The sequence below is a fragment of the Centruroides vittatus genome, unplaced genomic scaffold (genome assembly GCF_030686945.1).
Source record: "Centruroides vittatus isolate TY-2023 unplaced genomic scaffold, ASM3068694v2 contig_329, whole genome shotgun sequence".
NCBI classification, from domain to species: domain Eukaryota; kingdom Metazoa; phylum Arthropoda; class Arachnida; order Scorpiones; family Buthidae; genus Centruroides; species Centruroides vittatus.
The window spans coordinates 959,430-980,311 of NW_027122113.1; the positions used below are offsets into that span (position 1 = coordinate 959,430).

The 20,882-nt window shown below is 28.6% G+C and overlaps 3 protein-coding genes across 5 annotated transcripts in view; 2 read left to right on the forward strand and 1 right to left on the reverse strand.

Annotated features, from left to right (window-relative positions):
- LOC136973749 (formin-binding protein 1-like) overlaps positions 1 to 1,697 on the forward strand; it is a 42,370-nt gene extending 40,673 nt beyond the window's left edge. For 2 of the 3 annotated variants that reach the window (XM_067268496.1, XM_067268498.1), the window contains exons 13-15: positions 68 to 225; positions 303 to 486; positions 557 to 1,697. In XM_067268496.1, coding sequence (XP_067124597.1) covers positions 68 to 225; positions 303 to 460 — 316 coding nt within the window. In that variant the 3' untranslated portion in view covers positions 461 to 486; positions 557 to 1,697. The remainder of the gene's footprint in view (positions 1 to 67; positions 226 to 302; positions 487 to 556) is intronic. The other variant, XM_067268497.1, reaches the window with a different exon arrangement.
- A 724-nt stretch (positions 1,698 to 2,421) lies between these two features.
- LOC136973755 (uncharacterized) lies at positions 2,422 to 13,247 on the forward strand. The gene is made up of 8 exons (XM_067268508.1): positions 2,422 to 2,697; positions 10,847 to 11,032; positions 11,095 to 11,181; positions 11,246 to 11,312; positions 11,382 to 11,514; positions 11,590 to 11,827; positions 11,888 to 12,030; positions 12,098 to 13,247. The coding sequence occupies exons 1-8, from the start codon at positions 2,586 to 2,588 to the stop codon at positions 12,266 to 12,268; spliced, it is 1,137 nt and encodes a 378-aa protein (XP_067124609.1). The 5' UTR covers positions 2,422 to 2,585; the 3' UTR covers positions 12,269 to 13,247.
- Positions 13,248 to 13,377: 130 nt separating this feature from the next.
- The window catches only part of Klp61F (Kinesin-like protein at 61F), a 28,202-nt gene continuing 20,697 nt past the window's right edge, over positions 13,378 to 20,882 (reverse strand). Inside the window, exons 15-26 of the mRNA XM_067268490.1 lie at positions 19,391 to 19,563; positions 19,191 to 19,319; positions 18,928 to 19,095; positions 18,699 to 18,797; positions 17,950 to 18,011; positions 17,779 to 17,878; positions 17,616 to 17,699; positions 17,455 to 17,550; positions 17,175 to 17,394; positions 16,957 to 17,099; positions 16,762 to 16,869; positions 13,378 to 13,625 (exon numbers count right to left, since the gene is read on the reverse strand). Coding sequence (XP_067124591.1) covers positions 13,584 to 13,625; positions 16,762 to 16,869; positions 16,957 to 17,099; positions 17,175 to 17,394; positions 17,455 to 17,550; positions 17,616 to 17,699; positions 17,779 to 17,878; positions 17,950 to 18,011; positions 18,699 to 18,797; positions 18,928 to 19,095; positions 19,191 to 19,319; positions 19,391 to 19,563 — 1,424 coding nt within the window. The 3' untranslated portion in view covers positions 13,378 to 13,583. The remainder of the gene's footprint in view (positions 13,626 to 16,761; positions 16,870 to 16,956; positions 17,100 to 17,174; positions 17,395 to 17,454; positions 17,551 to 17,615; positions 17,700 to 17,778; positions 17,879 to 17,949; positions 18,012 to 18,698; positions 18,798 to 18,927; positions 19,096 to 19,190; positions 19,320 to 19,390; positions 19,564 to 20,882) is intronic.

The window sequence follows — 20,882 nt, forward strand, 5'->3', positions numbered from 1 at the left end:
AATTATTAAAATTTTATTTGATCTTTAGTTTGGTGTGTAAATAATTGTGTGTTTATTTAATATTAAGTAGAAGCTCCAATAGCCCGGAAAGTGGAATCGGAATGAGTCGAGCCAGTTTGCCGGACGAAGAAGAAGAAGAAGACGAATTTGACGACTACGGCAACGAATTCGATTCCGAGCCTCTACCGGTCATAGGCACTGCCAGGGCCATTTATGCATTCGACTGTAGGTCCAAGTTAAATTACATTAGATTCGAGTTAAGCATTTTTACCATTTTAACCAGTTTTAATCTCCATTAATAGCTCAGAGTGACGGATCTATATCAATTTACGAGGGCGAAGAATTCGAAGTGGTGGAATTAGATCAGGGGGACGGATGGACTAGAGTCCGCAAAAGTAATTTGGACGAAGGATTTGTTCCCACTTCCTATATTGAAGTGTTTGTTTATAACAACTGCTAATCCCTACAGCAGAAATATTTTATTAGGTAAATTATTTATAGTGATAAAAAAAAGCAAATTAAAATTGTTTAATTATAAACATTACATTTTTTACAGTGAAAGAATTTTAATATAGAATAATATGTGCCGAATGGATTTATTCGTAAAGAATGGCAAAGAATAGTTCCTGTTGACGCATCTTCGGCCTTTATAGATATATTTCGAGTTGTACAGACATTAAAAAGCCGAAGGAATTTTTGAAAATTAGTTGGATAGAAAATCATTTTTTATACAGTACAGATCACATTTTTAGATGTATAAATTTTTTTTTCTTTTATTATTATTATTATTATTACTTTTGTTGTAGACACAATGATCAAAAGTTGTGTCAAGTGCACATAATGTATATTTTATAATATGCAAATTTTTGACTATAAACTATTACTGTTTATAGGAATTTGAAAAGATTTCAAGCAAGTGCCTTACAATTGTTAGCGGTACTTGCAATAATGACTGTTATTTTTCTACACGAGAATCATATTTTTTATTTTTAGTTAATTTCTCCTTCGGTATCGTCGTGCTTCGATCGTGTTTAATTTTGAAAAGCAACCGGCGTTTTTGTGTAATTGCCTTCATAATTATTAATTCGTCTCATTACTCTTAACATGAAATCTTACGTGCGTATACTAACCCGTATCCTTTAAGGACAGACGTCCAAAGAAACCGAACACATATATGTACCGTACATCTAGCATTAAAATTCTTCCAAACAGAAAAAATTTCTTTAATTTTTACTTGTAAATTGATTAGTCCTGTTTGCATATACATCATTGTTACAAGGCAAATAAAAGTTATTTTTGTGCACTAGATCTTAAAATTTGCTCAGGTAATCCGCAACGATATAGAATCACTGTAAATATTTTGATGGCACTACACTATGCACTCTTACAGAATTTTCAAAATTACTTTGTGCCATTTATTTATCAAAATTTGACAAGTATTACGAAAATTTTCGAGCGGAGTACTTTATACTCGTGTGATTAAAAAAACAAGTATTTTGATAAATAACTATTTTATAATTAAAACTAGTTTTCCAGGTATTATACCGGTTTACAGTTAAATTATATTTAATCGGATATAAATAGTTATTTTGTCCGTTTCTATTCTATAACGAACGAAATTAAATTGTAATCTAAAAAACAATGTTGCTTGTACATAAATCTATGTTTGTGGGGAATAAAATTTTAATCTAAATGAATACTGTGTGTTTATTATATTCCAATTAACAAACAATGGTAAAGTCAAATCATTTATTTCTCTGTTTTCCCTCTGTTATATTATCACTTCACGACTAAATTTTTACCGGTAATGCCACTTTAATATGTGAATTTGATAAGAAAGTAGACAAATTAACTGAATAAAAATTAAATAATGTGGATCTTTAAAGATGAAGGCTGCTATTTATCATGTTTCCGGGAGAAAAGCAATGCATTTGTGCTTTCACGCATTCATTTTTTCTTCAGCTTTATTCAAAATTGAATGTTTTGTCTATTACGGGCATTTTGGCGACACGTGGAAAATGAGAGCGGAGACAAATCACTTCTTCGTGGCAATAGAATATAAGTTTACATTCGCTACCAGATGGGTAATACGTAGTTAAACACGTATATATAAAACAATAGTTGTGTAATGACGCAAATATATGCGATCTTCAACCTGTTTCAACAAATCCTCTATTTTTGACATTTGAATGATACTCCGACCAATCAGATGCATGTTTGTATATAAAGTTAGTGACGTGTTAACTACGTCATCAGTTTAATTTAAATTTTCAGTTTACACAATATAAATTATAAATCAAAAAGTTAAAAAATTAAACGACGATGTTCTTATTTATTCAATCAGTTTTAAAATAACGAATAAAAATTGCTTTTATAAAAAAAAAATTTTTAACCGGTAAAAAAGCGTATTGCGCGATTCACGTGCGCATTAAAGGCACGCAAAACAAGATGGCGGCAGACACGCTTTGTTATTCTCGACAGTAGTTTTTACGATCGGGAAAATACGGAAGATGAACGCGGCCGACGATCTCGTATTTATTTTAAACAAGTATTAAGTTTTATCATTTTCGTTGGAAATTAATGAAATGAAGGTAAAGGAAAATCTTTCGGACGATTTCGAGACCAAGACAAAAATCGCCAAGGAAGAAGCTCGAGAAGAGGAAATCGTTCCTTTTTTCAAACTTCCGGAAGAATCAGGTGAGAAAAAAGTCCCCTTATCGATTTATTTCCCTTCTCCCTATTTGTTAATATTTATTCTAATTTCGCGTAAAATCCGATTTAAAAATATCCCTATCAGTTCTAAAAATTGCATCTCATTATTTTTCGTATTAAATTTTAAATCCGATCGATTAAAAAAATAAAAAAAATCGAACAATGATATTGTTTACGTTCCGTGTATATTTTTATATCCTACATTTTTGTTAGTAACTGATACCGGTTGCTATGGCAATTAGGGGAATTTCTCTAACTGTTGCTTGAAAAATCCCTATATATTATATATATATACTTTTTTAAAATGAATTTTACAGGGATTTTTCCCTAAAAATTACTAAAATTTTTTCCCATATTACAAATAATAATCAAATAAAATTAAATGATTATTTATTAAAACATATTTTCCCTTATCAAAATGATATATTTTAAAGTAGAGAATTATTGATTTTGTTGGTTATTTTCTATGAGGTACGAATAATAATGTTACCGTTGTTGCCGCCGCATTCATTTGGGAATAAATTAATCCGGCGAAAGGTATGGATTGAGCAGTTCTAGAAGTGACTTCGGAATCTCCCGCGCCACACTTTTATTTACGAGATTTTATAATAATACTAAATTTTGACCTATAAGAATAATTTATGACGACGAAAGTTTACTTAGAATGGTTATATTTGAATTATTGAATAGCTCGAAACTCTGTTCCATTGGCAGTAAAAGTTCTTATATATTTTTCTTTCCAAAATTAAAACTTTGTAGTTGATGATAAACAATATGAATCATCATCATCCATTAATGATTCATCCTATTAACTATACAGGATGTTTTAAATGTAAAAGTGTTTACCGTTTTCATCCAAAACATTGTTTTTAAACAGATTTCAGTTAATTGAGATAAATAAATAACTGATTTCGCATTTCAAAATTTAATTTTCATTATTTAAATCTCTATAAATTATAAAGAAGCCGTTGCTGAAATAAATTTCTAGATTTTTTCCGTCTCTCTGGAAATGTTTCTGAAATCAAAATCCAAGAATAAATATTGATACTTTGTAAAAATAAATTTTTGGCCAGTCTGTGGCAATGTTTTAATAGCTTAAACTGAATCTTGGAGATAAACGAGCAATTGGATTTGAAGAAAAAATATTCTTCTGTGACGTATTATTCTCTCGAATCGTAAAATATGGTCGGATGAAAATTTGATTGCCGGGTCGTTCAAATTATTTTCTTTTAGGAGAATGATTTCGAAGGACCTTGTAAATTCCGAATTCATATCTTTGAATTGGACGTTGAAAAAGTAATAGAGAATTCAGTAGTTTCATAAAAATCAATATTTTCCATTTGAAATACATTTTACACATGAAGGGAAATCGCTTGAGTTTTCTTTATACTTTTTCTAATTCCTTATTTTTGTTACGGATGATTTTATAGGTCAGAAAATATCGAATATAAAATAATCCTATAATGCATTTGCAGAAAATATTATTTTTATGATTAAAATTTTTTTAAAAAATAGCAACATAGAAAATAACCAAATGATTAGTAAACTTTAAAATTACGCTATTACAGTTATTATTAGCATTTTACTAAAAAATTATCATCAATAATCATTTTAGAATAACTTCAACAACTTAAAAATAACATTAAATTTGCAAGATAGATTTTTATATATATTTTTGAATAAGAAAACAAATATACGAAGATAAACTGTTCAAATTTCATTTAAAAACTTGTTACTTACTTTTATCTTGGTTTCAATATCTATCAAAAATAAAACTATTAAATCAAGTTCTTTTCTTAGAGATGCCGTGGAAACTTCAATTTAATGTTGATTTTGGCATGTAACAAATTTGTTACGTGCCAACCATTTTTTACGTGTATAGACCATTTTTTAAAATAGTTTATCCATTTAAATACAAATTTCGGCTTTTAGATAAGCTTTACGTTAAAGGTATACGAAAGACCAACAACAAACTTGGTCTTCTGTATTCTTTTTATTTTCATAATGCTTTAAATAACTTAATTATTAATTCATTGAACTTCATTTCTCACTTTACAAATGTTCTGTTAATTGCTGTCAGTGATTTAGATTTAGCCAGTTGGGCGAGTTTACAGTGCACATGGCACAATTTGATTTTCAACAGAAAACTTCATGTTAATTATTTAATAAAAGATTACTCAATTTCTTTGCTTCAAAACATTGGTTATATCTGGTTATTAAAAGGTCAATAATTTGCTATTTGTATCTGTTATACATAAATTGTAATGACCATAGTTGTTTGTCACAACTACAAAATTCCTTTGCACGTGTCCTAAAAGCCCTAAAACAATTTCTTACAGCAATTCAAGCACAATCCAAGGAATAGTTTTTGTAGTGAAAGCATTTTAGTTTCCAATGACAACCAAAATAGCAGATTAACAACAACTTCCACAGTAAATCAAGCACGACAGATATGTAATCAAATCAACTTTGGCTACATAATGAAGTTCTGTATGTATTCATGCATAGAATTTTTATTTAACTTATATGTAACTGAGCCATCATCTACTGCTATCAGTTAAGTATACAACCATCAATACTGTATTCCATAACAGAAAATAGTATTTAAATGATAAATAGTTTGTAGTTGTTATATTAAAACTCAATTTGTATGACTAAGAATTTAAACAAATGCTTAAAAATCAACTATTGTTAACTAGAAATTGGTAAAATTCATTTAAAACATTAAATTTAAATATATGTTTTTGGAGGGGAAAAAAATCAGATAAATAAAATCCACACATTTAGAAGAAACACTAAGAATAAAGTGTCTTCATATTCATCCCCTTTTACATCTTGGGATTGAATAATGTAGTCTGAAAAAGGCTACAATGGAGTCAATCTTTACTTTGAGGATTTGTCCTCAATATATAAAAACAATTGTTATTACTTTAATTTTATCATTGTGCCATCATCAAAGAGCTTTTTTAACTTTATTGTTATTATTATTAAGGCAAACAAGTTTCAAAATAAAGCCTGGCTTCGCTGTAGCACCCTTCAGACTACATTATCCAAAGGTACAAAAGGGGATGAATTGTACAGATACTTCTACTCTAATTTAGTATTTCTTCTAAACTTGTGAACTTTAATTGTAATTGTCATCTTCGAGTTTAAAAATCAGATTTTTATTGTGGAAAATTATAAATATATTAAATGTAGTAATCTCAAAATGTAACATACCATATTATTAATTTTTGTTATTAATTAATTAAATTTGACACCCAATGTAAACAAACCAATGGTCGAGTGGTTATTATTATTAATATAATTCCGCCGACAAAATCTGATTAAACGTAATGAAATAGCCAAAGCTAAAAATGCCATTTTATTTAAAATAAACAAACATTTTAAATATTTTTAAAATAATTATAAATAATATTTCTTTTGTTATAATCCTTCATTATATTTCGGACATCAGAATTTTGAATGTTGTATTTTTGCTTTCACCCATATTAATTCTATTGGATTTAGATTGCAACGATAAGACGGCAATCGTAACACCAATAAGCCTGAAAACAAAGTAATTTTACCTGTTTTGTATTTCTCATATCTATACTTATTTCCTTTTTACAAGATTAAAAAGCTGTAATTTTAAAACTTGTGCATCAAAGACAGTGTTATTATTCAATTATTTCTCGCTTTCTTGAATTTGTTTGGAAATTTTTCTAACTTAACAGATTGATATGGAGCATTATCATATGTAATAATGTCTCCTCCATTCGGTTTAGGAACCAACACACACAAATCATTTTTTTGAATGTATCTCTGTGATAATCTTTTTTAGATGTTGGTTCAAAAATATTTAAAGCACTGTTGATAAATCTATTAACACTTCCAATATGACTTATAATAAGATATTTTCCTTTCCACAAATTATTTTTAAATCTGTAGATCAATCCAAAATAATTTCATCGTGACTAGAAGTAATCATAACGTCTTTTTAAACAGTTTGTTTAGTATGGCCCAATTAAATCAATTCAAGTTTCATGTAAATATTAAATTCTGTAAATTTTCCCATCTGTACTGTTTTATTTTACATAAGTATTGTTGTCATTAAATGACACACTCTTTTGAGTAAAGAGCAGTAAGAACTATGATAATTAATTTAAAGATTTTAACAGTTACAAATGTAGTCATTTATGAAAAAGTTTGGTAGATCAGATTGTCATTAACTTTCTTTAGAACTCCTATGCAGCAGGTAAATTGTTTCAGAAAAATACATGCACTTTATCTCTTATCTAGAAGCATGATGAACTAACAAAGTGTTTAATAAGAGGTATTGTCTTCATTTTCTTAGAAAAGGACCTGATTTTTCCTTGTATTGATATTCCTTTTGTATTAGTGAATAGTAATTGCTTGACACAACAGAATAATTCAATGTTATTTTCACTACATCGTTTATGGTTTAATTTTAAAAGTTTTTTAATACTAAAACCACCACAAAATCAACAGTCAACTTCTAACATAGAAATAAAAAAAAATCAGTCTTCTAGATGTTCTTCACCTTAAATGAAGAGTTAAACAAGGTTAAATCAACCACAGTTGTCAGCTGTTTTAAGCTTGGAGATTTCTAAGGCTGCAAACAAAGATGCTGCTAAAGAGAAAATTGAGAAAAACAATGATAATTCCAATATGTCAGTGTCTGATTTCAATGCATGGATGAAAATTGACAAAAGCATCTGCACTGGAAAACTCCTTAAATCTGTTCTGCTGTAATGGAAGCAACAGCTACAATGCACAATATTCATGAAGCTGAAGAAAGGGAGATAAAGTCAATGTAGCTAACACCAGAAATTGTGATTTAGAGTACAATTTCGATCAAACAATGAATTTTTTTACCACTTACAATAATGTAGGATATGTTGTTTCATTTTTTTCTTTTAAATGTTTTTTGGTGTATTATAGTATTATGGTAGCATCTTCCAACAACCCACCATCCTAACAATTATATATAATAGGAAGGTATCATTTTCAGTTTCCGTTTTAAGCACTTGGATAACAAAATGGTGTTGATGGCAATGAAGACGGATCGCCCACATCAATGTATGGGGTAATTCTAATCTTATGATATTTAATCGGACTGAGAGATATTCAAGGGAGAGCATAGCAGAGTGTGTATTGTTGATGTGATACTATTTGATAATGTACTCCTTCCCAATAACAGGTTGGTTCCAATGAAGGACATGCACAGGTTCGGGAAGTGCAAAATCGCTCATGGATCTTCCCCTCACGCAGGAGTTGTGTCTCTGGGCATCAATTGTCCTTGAATCTACACAGCAAAGCGACAATTTCTGCTAGTTTTTCTAATACGAGATTTCTGTTGTTTCCCGTGTCCTCTCGACAGGTCAGGCATTTTTGCACCTTCGGTTTACATCGGGAACAAATTAAATGTCTGGTGGGACATTGATATACAGGCGGAGACATTTGGTCATAGCATATCGGACACTCGAACAGAGCCATGAGAGTCAGATCTGTCATTGAACTTGGGGTGCAAGACCTTTCTGTATTCGATGTATTAGCAGAAGGCGATGTTTTCTGCTCCTCCATCGGTTCTAAGTTCTAAATAAAGGAAAAAGAAAGTTGGTTGAGTCCCGACTCTCTAATTGACCGACGATTGTAGTAGAAAAATACATGATTTAGGTTATATATATTCAGAGGTATGGGATTCCTCCGCGTTATTTCACAAACACCTCATTTGAGTAGGAATAGTTTTGACTCTGATGGGAAGTGTAATAATGGATTCTTCTTGTTTGGGTCTCCATCAACATCAGTTGATTGACTTCTAACACCTCTAGAGTCCTCTAAGGCGGACTCGTCTCCACATTTACCGGCATCAATTCAATCATCTCCACGGGAGCCAATTCCACTCGATTTTCTTGTCGGTGCATGGGATTTGTGATCGCTGATCTTTGTTTTCTTACACAACTTGGTCGTTTGCGACAGCTCCACATAATCACGAGAGCAACTATGATGACGACAACAACAGGGGTTACAAGTGCCAGACTCCATGTGGAAGATGGATAAGTCCATACATTTAATTGTTTCAAAGAGGTGGTATCCGTCTTTATTGCTTTTATTTCCTGACTTATATCTTGAAGTTTGGCTCGGTCCTAACATGATCACAATAAGCTACCCGCTTTACAATAATCTAAACATGCACTCTTCATAGATAAATGAATTTTATTTGTATTTTTAAAATTAGAAAAAGAAGAGTACAGGTTGTCAGCCAAGTAGCTTCTTAATTTTGTTAAAAATCCTCCTAATAGGAAAAAAAAAAACAACTAATTTTTAGTAGATTTTAGTTTAATGGACAACAATTAATATAACAACTGACAGTTTTTAAAATCACAAACCCTAAAATTGAGGTTCTTTTCAGTTTACTCATTTATTAAAAATATCAAGGCAGCTTAACACTTTTGAAAAAAAAAAAAAAATATATAGTAAAATATGTTATGAATGTAACAGTAAACTTTTATACGGATATATTAAGAATATTTTGTCAAAAAAAATAAAATCAGTCATATCATTCCAAAAGTTCCTTAGGGCCCTTTTTTGCATGCAAAGAATTTACATAAAAAATTTCATCAGTCAAGTACGAAAATAGCTGTTACTTACAAATGTGTATAAAATACCGTGTCAAGTTTTAGAAGCTTAAAAACATTCCCTGGAATTGCCATATCAGAAATGTATCAACTTATCTGGAATAGTTAATTACTTTTGAAAGTTCTTTACTAAATTATAATCATTCGTAGCATTAATTTCATTTAATCCAATCTCAAGAAATTTTAGGATTCTGGTATCAGAAAGCTGTAAATTTTACAATTCAAACAGCTAAATTGTGTAATTCTTAAAATTATTTTCAACAAATTAAATCCTAATAATCCATTTTTCAGTTACCAGCCATGTTTGTAAACTGGTCTGACTACAGTTGGATGAGAGTGAAATGTTTCAGTTAAGAGTTTGTGGTAAAATTGTATTTTGGGTGAATGTTGCATAATATATAATCACTTGATATTTAAACATTTAATAATTGCTAATTATTCCCAACATGTTGCATGTAAAAAGATCATTTGATTGAAAGTTACTTTTTTGAGCATATCCTATTGTACAGCAACAGATTTTTGAACTAAAACCATTCTCTCCATTTTTTAACTAGTATGTATGTACAAATTTTGGTGACATTCCACTTAGTTACAGAGAACTCCAAATAGGAAAATTTTAATTATAATTACTCTGTATGGGTAATCCCTGTATAGCACGGATTCACTCTAACACATTTCGAGAATTGGGTAAAACTCTTGTACAACATGAGATGTAATAAAAACTATTAAAAGCAAACTTTATCTAATTTGAAATTAGGGAAATCCCTGTACAACAGTTCAATAAACGTGATAAAGCTTTTAAGTGCGAAAGATACCTCATTTGACATTTTTCATTTGAGCACGTACGTACTATCAAATTTTCCTGCATAATTTTCGTGAACTATTAGTACTTAAGTACAGTATGTAAATTTTCTTTTCCCGCCTTCTGTCAATACATGTGGTCCTTCTCCAAACTTCTTTCAGTGTTGCCAGATCTAAATGCTTCTGCTTTTGATCTTGCCAGATGTGTTTCCCCTTATTCCGTCACCGGTTTTTAGGCATTGAACCATGAATATAATAGCATGTTTTTTAATTTTTGGAACCTAACCCCCCTTTTTATACTCGTTCGTTGTTTTGTATAACACAGCAATTTTTTGGAACGTAACTCCCATGTTATATGGGGGTTACCTGTATTTATCATAGATGATGATCATGAATTCTTTTTATCTTTGTAATATTTGTAAATGCTCTCAGAAATACAACATATAAACAAAATATAACAATGAATGTCTATTAAAAAAAATGTGCAATCATATCTTCCTATGTTATTGGAAGATTATTCATTATTCTAAGTAGACAATTTTGGTTTGCTAATCCAGTAAGTAACTCATCAAGATAAAATAGTCTCCAAATAGTCATAACAACAGTCATTCAGCTGTTAAAACTGGATCCAGTGTTATCCATTAACTCCTTCTTTTAATGATCAGCTAACTAATCCTGTTCATGTTTTATAGGTTGGTCTGATCAGTCCACTCAACCTCATGTCTATCGCCATGTTGTCTTGCAGCAGAGTGTTACCATGCTAGCCTATATGGATCACTCCACGTACAATGGCACTCAGCCTCCCAGCATTTCCGAACCAAGAGTGTTTTTAGGTTTTTCTATCAACGATTTGCCCATTTTGATTGGTGCGGCCGTTGGTACGTTTCTTTAAATCTTTTAAGTTTTTAATTTCCAAATAATAAAATTTAAATATTTTCAGGTGCTGCAGGTCTCATAATAATAATTTTGTTTGCTATTATTGTTTGGCACTGCTGCCGAATAAGACAAAGACATGATAAAGGTTATTGTAAGTATTTTTATATTAACAAATGCATATGAGATAAGCATTTCTCAGATGTACATTCTATCAGATATCGATGGATCTTGTCCAGAAGATGGTTGCACGAGAAAATTGGGAAGCACAAATATTGTTCAAAGGTCTGTGTAAATTCAAATTTCCTTATAAATTTAAATTTTTTAGATAAAAACCACTCAAATAATATCTAGTGATTCCGTCGTGTTTTTGGGAGTGTCTTCTGGACGGTCGGACAGAGTTCAACCTGTAGAAACTAGGACAGTGGTGTACCAAGGAACTTTGACTCGTTCCCAATCAGTACCTTTGAAAGAGCAGACAGTTCCTGTATGTAATAAAACTTGAACTATTAAAATTTTATTTATAAATAAATTATTATAAAATTTCAAATATATATCCTAGGAAACTAAAAGTGCTATAAAGAAACGACCCGTCAGTCAACCAGTTCAGTTTCCACTGGCTAGTTTGATACACTGTACGTCGACGAAAGCGCAGACATTACCTTCAGCATACACGAGACATATGCCAGAGAAGATTTATTATGCAACTCTTGGATTGCCAAGCATACCAGAAGTAGCTCTGAGAAGTTGTGAATATTTACAGGATATAGCAGTCTACAATCAATTTGCTTCGTGCAATGGTATGTGACATAACATTAAGATTATCGTCCTTAAATCTTCTAAAATATCTTTCATTCTAGCTTTGGATGAATCTTGTCACTACACGTGCTTATATCCAGTGAATCCAGATCTAACAATGAAATCACGTAGTCTTCCTACCTGGGGACGATGCCGCCCCAGGCCTCTTTCAACCGAAGATGATCTAAATGAGCTTTATGCCAAGGTAAATCCAATTTCTTCCCAGACATTATTTAAATTTTTAAAATATTTAAATTTACATTTGTTTACAGGTAAGTTTCAGTAAGAAACGCAAAAACAGAATGAAAAATGACAGCGCAGCAGCAATTGCAATGAATAAGAGCCGCAGCACTTTTGTTGCAATACCATTCACCCACAAAGATACAGATTCCCTGGTAGATAATGAAGCGGTAGTAGTGTATGATGAGCGTACTGCATTATAATTACCAGAGCTGCAAGTTTCCCATGGAAACTTTTTAAACTGCCTGTAATTAATCATTATTATTTAAATTATTGTACTTGGAAAATTTTGGAGTGAGTAGTGAATTTCTTTTTCATGAATGTTGCATGTTAATAGTAGAAAGAGAAGAAAAAAAAGATTTCATTCATTCTTCACATATATTGTGAACTTTAAAACTTAATGCTTAATCCAAATCATGGCAAAAACAATAAAATCAAATTTTCATTTGATAAGAATATTTTCCATGTGATCAGTTCACAGTTTGATAACTAGGATGCATAATTTGTTTCTCTAATAACGATAAATCTTACATTTTGATAGCAACGTCCTTTTTTTCTATCAAATATACATATACATGTTTTCTATTCCCGTTTAAGAAAACAAAGTTGATTGTTTTCTGACAAGTTTCTTGGGATTTTTTTTATATCCAAAAACTTGGATTTTTCTGTCACTTTTACAATCCATTCAGTATTATATTTAATACATTTATAATTAAATATTTAAAAAAATTGCCAAAATTAACAATTACTGCAATATAATTTGCATGATTTACTTTCTAAATGATGAATTATGGATCCTGGATTTCAAAGAAAGAATTTTGTCGGAGGATACAATTCTTTGTAATAAATGCTAGCAATCCATCTCATCCGAGATTTTACTCATTTCATTACAACAATATGAGATATTTTTGTCAAGAAGTTAAATATATTTTTACATTGTGCAAGACACAAATAATATTTAATTTTTTTGATGTTTGTAAATCTGTTTGTATTTACTAATACACAAATCTATGAAGAAAATATAAGTTAAAAGATTGTATATTAAAAACTTTTGTGACAATTCCCAAAATTACAACTTGGGAATCTGTTATGTTGTAATTTAAAACTGTTTTAATATCGTGATAGATGTTTTTGGATGAAGAGTTGTCGGCCTTTGATTTTTTAATAAAATATTAATGTGTTTGTCTGTCTGTAATCCATCATATAAATATATCTAGACATTTTGCATTCTATTACAATATTGAAATAAAAATTGTATTCATTAAAATCACAAACACCCTCCAAAACAATTTCTCATTAATCATTTCTAAAAATTTAGTTTTTACATTTATTTATTAAGAAAAAGAATTTTAAATATTTAAAAAGTTCATTATAAATTGTTAATTACATTTTTAAAAATAAATATGCATTTTACAATTCAATACAACTTCATATAAAAATGACAAAATGGATAATCACCTCTAAAATGAGTTGCTATGTAGATAAAATTTTGATCACAAAAATCACTAGACTTTAAATTTACTTATTTACATACACTGTGCCAGAGTTTTCTTTACCATTCTGTAAAAAAAAAAAAATAGTAAAGTAATTATTAAATATAGATTTTCATAAACTAAACCTAAGTTTTTCATTTTAGTACAGTAAAACTTCCAATTCTATACAATCTAACTTGGATTAAAATATGCATCATATACAATATAAAACTTACAATTAGGCAAATAATTCATGTTATAGTGAGAGAATCCCTCCCCATTACAAGTAATCTGAATTAAAAGTCCATTGTAAGGTTTTGGACTCATACTCTAAGATACAAATTTTTAATACAGGAAAGAAAATTGATTTTAATCTTAAGACATCTTTAAATAAGCATATTGACTTCTTCATAGATCACATCCATATAATTTCATAAAAGCCAATAAAATAACTTGTAAATAACTACGATGCTGTATAAAAAAAATCAGTTTACCATATTATTTCTGGATTTTACTAATTTAACGACTCGTTGCACAAAAGTAATCACAGCACCATTAACAAATGGTCCTCAGAATCCATCTTATTGTAATGCCATTTTATATTACGTTCAGTAAATTTTTGTATTTTTATATTATTTTATGTACATTTCACGTTACAAAACTTACATATCTTTACAATTTTAAATTTCTAATTATTCCAAATAAAAGTAATTAAATTGTTTTCATTCTGTAAACTGTATGATTGAAGTTGTCTTTTTAAAACTGTGTTAAAATTCATTAACACGATACAATTATATATTGTTTTTACTAGATTTTTCCATGATTTATTATTCATTATTTCTCAAATAGTTTTTAAAACAGACAATAACTTAAAAAATAAAAGCCGACTGTAACAAGTTTTATAGCCAAACTTGGTACCCAATCTCTGTATTGAAGGTCCTGCTATAATAAATGTTCTTTAGTACTTATCATATTAATAAACTTTTATCACAAAATTTCACTGAAATCATTTTTTTAACAGTTCATTATTATAATAGGTTCACTATCTTGTTTGTTTATATTCGTTGTTGCTGTTTTTATTCAATAATATTAAACATAAAATGTACAACAGCATTACATTTTTATTGTTAACTATTGCATATTAAAGAAAATTCAGTTCATATGTAATTTATAATAGGGATACTAAAACTTAACTATTGCATTACTACTTACAAACATTTCCTGTATTAAGAAACATCACGGTCATTAAAGAAAATGGAGTTTGTAATGTTTTAATATCATATGCTAAAAGCATGGTTGATAAGTAAGTAGGTTTTTTTAAAGTGTTTAAGTCATTTCAGGAAATCAGTTGGAATTATTCAGATAGATGTAGAACAATTCTTCTTCCCATAAGAAATAAATGAAAAAAATCCAGCAACAAGTTGCATAACTTTCCCAGCTGTTATGAATTTTACTTAAAAAATAACTTTTGCCATATTATAATAATTAATAATATAGAAATTTAATTTTGAAAGTAGAGACAAATTTTTTTTTAAATTGTAAATACTAATAATGAGTAAAATATTAAGTCTGACCTCTCGAGATTTGACATGACCCTCCATCTCCCAACTCCCTTGAACTTTAACCACCAAAATTTAATAGCATCAATGCCCTTATACACGAGATTACCATGCCAAATTTCATTTCTTAATCTATATCTCATTCTCAAATATTAAACAAAATAAATGCCAACACAAACACATCCACAGACTTTTCTTTTTTACTTTTGGGTTCAATGGATCTCAAAACATTGATTTGCAAAAAGTCCAGAAGATCAAATTTGACACAATTTCAATACTTTCCTTTCTTAAGTATAGACAACAGCCAGGAGCCAGGAAAGTAAAATTTCCAAAATTCAAACAGTTTTTAGGAACATCAGATTTGGGTAACATGTTACAGCTGTATTTATGTTTTACTTACAAGTTTTTCTTTATTTCTACAAAAAAATAAAAGCAATTTAAATTGTTTTAATAAAAACAAATGCTTACAAGTTATAGTATGACATTCACATAAAAATGATAAACTTGTCAACAAGTTGATGTGACAATTTAGTTTTCAATTAGATTATCTTGTAAAAACTTAAACTTTGTATGACGTCTTCAAACAAATTTCAATTTTAAATATAAAATCAAGTTTGAATTAATCTGATTCAATGTAAGTAATAAAAACACTTTTGATAACATTTTGTAAGTTTATTATTAAAAATTTTAAATATATCCAGTTTAATATGAATATGTTTAACATTTGCCGCTTGATAATTTCGCTAAAACCATTATTCAGAAAAACAAGATATTGTCTAAAAATAATGCTTCTACTAAGCTATCAAATGCAAACCACATTAAATAAAATAAAAAACAGAATTGCAGATATGAAAGATATTTTGTACTTTATCTTGCTTGCTTTGAAGATATTTATTATTTGTTTTAGGATTATAACTTGTGTGTTTTTATGCAATGATGATATTCATTTTTGAGAAAACTTTTTAATATTAACTTTAGTAAATATTAAAAGACATCTACAATGTATTTCTCTGAAATAAAATGTTATCCAACTTTTCTTTCTCAGCCTACTTTTTGTATTGTGTTCTAATTTGTCTGAGATGATTAGAGTAATTAATTAATTACAATTACATCAGATCTAAATTTTGTTTGTTATTAATCAACTTGCAGTATCAACAAATGAGGAATGGTAGATTAAGTATAAAATCAAAAGGGTTAAAGTATCTCTGTTCAATGCTGTCTGTAGAGATTTATAGCAGTCCAAAAGTAATTACATTTTATATGCTGATGTTTTAAAGACATGAGGAAGAGATTTCCACACTGAAAAAATTAGTTCCAAAATTCATCACTACAAGATTTCTGATATTGCAAGCAGCAAAAACCGTGTTCATACGATAATATATTGTACACTATGGGCAATTTGCACTGCTTGCAATGCCACATGTCCTACAGTAGAGCTTTAGAACTGAATTTACCTCTGTGGAAATCTCCCATATGTCCTGCAACAGCATACAAAATTTGGTTGCATTTGAATTACCACACATTCCTCCAAACAGGAATACTTTAGAGATTACAGGGTGATCATAATTAGACTTACAGTGTAAGAATGATAAGTTATTAAATTAATATTATGTAATTATCATCATTATTGATAAATATTTTGAGAAAGTAACCAAATAATCTTACCTGATGTTTAATTTTTACGGTTTTCTGTGAAGTTTGAGCATCTGTTAAATTGAACTTTTTCTCAGTTAAGGGCTTTGCTTCGTTTTCATTATCAGCATTAAATTCCTCCTATAATTGTTACTAAATTAATTTAGAGCTCTTACTTTATTAAACTTTGTTTATCACTGTAATAGTTATTTACTTTGTGTAACTTACTTCAATTTTAATTGGAATTGCTGAATGAACATTAGAATTACTCTCTTTTAAAGTAGTCCTAAACCTCCGTAAAATTCTTTCTTCTGGTGAAGTAACTGGAAGAACTCTAGGATAGGAATATTCCTTTCTCTGTGGTGTTTCTCCTGTATGTTCAAAAAATGTAGTATTTTTTTTTTTGGCTATAATATTAAGATATCAAAAATTAATCAACTACTTACCTGAAGGAACATCTTTTTTCCAGCTAGAAAGATATGATTCAAATTCCTTCCCACACTCACTCACTTTACCTACTAATGATTGTGCATCATGTTTTACAATATCTTCAATCATAGACACTTCAGTTTTCTGAGAGAGAATGTGCATTTCAAATTCTTCCTTTTGCTTATTTAAAATGTCATCTTGAGATTTACACATATCTTGAGCAGTATCTGTTAAATCCTAAAATTAAAAACATGATTAGCAATTTTCAATTCATAAAAGTACAGATAAAATGTATACCTTGAGTGAATTAAGATTTGTGTTCATATTTTCCTTTTCACATTCTGAATGCTCTTTCATGTTCTTCTTTATGTAGTCAACATTATCTTCCCAATTCTAGAAAATAATAAAGTAATTAAAATTTTAAATTATTTATACTTATTATGTAAAAAGTTCATTACCTTTTCTATCTGGTTTCCAAATGTAACAAAGTCTGATTTAAGATGTTTGTACATATTCATAATTTCTTTATTGACATCATTCATCTGTAGTAAAAATGTAAATGATTATTTATATACAGTATAAATGCTGAAAAAATTGTTGGAGTAAAAAAAATATCATTACTTTATGAATTTGTGAATCAGCAACTTTGACAAATTCCTTAGCCTGATTATCCACTGTAGATTCAAATGTTCTGGAGTCATCTGTCAATTTTTCCAAGTAGCTGAAAAAAAATATAAATTTGTAAAATAAATGTTTTTTAATTAATTAAAAACCTTTTTAGTAGTACATTACCTTTCTAATTCATTCTTATGATCATTAGAACTGCTCAGAAGTTGCTGATGAATATTTATAAGCTGTAAAAAAATTTAATTTTAATATTATTATTATTACAGTAGAGTCATTTATCCGAACACCGGTTATCCGAATGCTTTCCAGTCGGACTGTGTTGTGCTGAATCAAACTTTTTTGATACTAGATTTACTTCTAAAGTATAATTTTTATGTTTTTATATTTTTCAATATATTTATTTTGTTTGTACAAAATAAATAAATAATTTTTAACGACACAATAGCCTCGATTATTATTATAAAAATTTTCGTTAGGCTTAAAATCAACGAAAATTCAACATGAAGCGACACACCACAGAGAAAAATTTCAACATCAGACAGGTTAATATATTTTTTCGTACATAATCGGTTATCCGAACAACCCCAGTCCCCAATTGATTTGAATAAACGACTCTCTACTGTATTTTATATTAATAATAATAATAATAATAATAATAATATTTTTAATATTTTAAAACAAATGTAACAACATTAAAATAGTGATATCAATGTATCTGTAAGATAAAAGTTCACACAAAAGCTATGTGCATTATCCAAAGCAAAATAAGCTGTAATTGAAAGCCTGTTAAAAAAAATCATTTCAATTAAGATTTCAGGTTTTTATTATTAAAAAAACAAATTCTTTCTTAAAATAGCAAGCACATCAATTGTAGTCACATCAGCATTTGTGCATTTCTTTCATTTGTAACTTACCTGTGGTGAAGATTCATCAACTTTTATTTTAAAATTCATGACAGTTTCATTCAGATAATTAACTATCTCTTCAAGTTCAACAGATTTCTTTTCATATTCCTGTGTAAAGCAATATTAAACTATATGATCATCAAAATATTACCAGCAAACAATTTATTATTTAATCTAATGTTTTCAGCTGTCTAAACTGCCATCTTCAAAATATCATCATCATCTAACCAATACTTACTTGTAGGATACCTGCATAAGTATCTGCAATATATTGTGCACTTTCTGAGCACTCAACCAATTGCTTTGTTGTTTCTTCATTCATACAATGAAATAATTTTTCAAAATTATTTATTTCTTCATTAAATTTATTGACATATTGCTTGATTAATACTTCTTGTTGATCTTTCTATCAAAATATCAAAAATTTTACACTTAATTTTAAAATTTAAATTTTTAAAGAAAGAACATGATTGAAATATTATGTATAACATAAAATCATACCTCTTTACATATTAATTCTCTTAAGTTGCACATATCATTTTCCATTAATTGATGAGTATTAATTATTTCTCCAAATAAAGGCATCAATTCATTTGAAATAGAATTGTTGCAATGGTTTACTGCACTCTCCTATAAAATTAATTTATCTATTAATGAATCAGACATTCTTGTTAATTAAAAAATTTAATCAACTTTCAAACCATTAGTTCTTGTGCTGCTCTCACAACTTCTTCTGACCATTTCTCCCTAAATTTCCCCTGTTCTATCCATTGATTGCTTAATTTTTTAATAAGATCTGAATGCTTAGCAATAAAAGATGCCATCATTTTTGACAAGGAAACTGAATTTTCTTCGTACAGTTTTAATGTTTTATCTGAAATACATTAATAGATTTTTATTTATAGTTTAAACTTAATTTTTCCTAAAACAAATCTTGGTTATTTTCAATTGCTTCTCTTTTGCATTAAAAACAGCAAAAATTCTTCTTCAGAAATTAGACTAATTCCCAAAAAAATTTTTATATTCAAGAATATATCCTAGACTTATTGCTTTTTATGTTTACTATATGTTAAGTTTGAACAGTAAAAAAAAAAAAAAAAAAAACAATTTTACAAAAATACAAAGGTTTCAATTGAAAATATTTAAATTTAGTTACAAAAAAAATGCATATTTGCAAATAGTACTGAGTTGTAAAGTTAAAAATTTATTAACTTTTTGTATTATTGGTACTAAATTAAAATCCAAATTTGAAAAATTAAAAAAAAAATTTAAAAATTTAAATATTAATTTAGTACCAAACCATACAAGGACCACAGCAAAAATGATTAACAGTAAATATAAAAATAATGAACATAATGATCTAGAGAAAGATAATGTAGTTTATTCATTGGATTGCAGTTGATCACATAAAAAAAAAAGATATATTGGTGAAACCCAAAGAAAATTAAAGACAAGAATTAAAGAACATATATATGCCATCAAAAATAATTTAATTTCATCAGTGGAACAACATTGCAATATGGAAGGTTGTGCAATTTTAAAAGATAGTGTCGAGAGTATTCTGACAGAAAACAATCAATTACAAAGAAGACTACAAGAACACACAGAAATTCTGAAAGTACGCAAAGACATTAGAATAAATAACAACATGGGGCTGAAGCTACATGAGGGGTGGAGTGACATCGTTTCACATAACCTTGAAAATGATGCTGTACAGATGTGGGAGTAAAAGTCGCACTGTATTGTAAAATGAAAATTATAGCAAGGCAGTTTGCTTCACACTGTCTTATGGATTTGTTTTGTTTTGTTTAAAGGTCTGAAAACCAATTATTTTAATAATCATAAGTTTATGGTTTAATTTTCCCTTATTTTTTTGGTTTTAATATATTTAACAATGTTTTATTATTAATAATGGAATGGTCTATCAGAATTTGGTAAATGTGAAAAAAGTCATTTACTGGTCAAAATAATGATATATATCACATCAATATAAAAAAATGTTATGCTTGATATTTTTTAGTGCTTTCGTATATGGTGTTGCATTAAGTATTGTAAATACAGTGCACACTATATACATCAAAAATTCCTTTGTATTGGTTAACTACTCCTGTTATAAGGAGTCTTTGCACCCAAAATGCATCCTTTCCTAAATTTGATTGTGAGTATTAAAGGCTAATTTTTTGTAAAACATCT

Coding starts and splice junctions, on each gene's coding strand:
- LOC136973755 (XM_067268508.1), top strand. CDS start 2,586: ATGAAGGTAAAGGAAAATCTTTCGGACGATTTCGAGACCAAGACAAAA. Junction 11,515..11,589: donor TGAAAGAGCAGACAGTTCCT/GTATGTAATAAA, acceptor TATATATCCTAG/GAAACTAAAAGTGCTATAAA. Junction 12,031..12,097: donor TAAATGAGCTTTATGCCAAG/GTAAATCCAATT, acceptor ATTTGTTTACAG/GTAAGTTTCAGTAAGAAACG.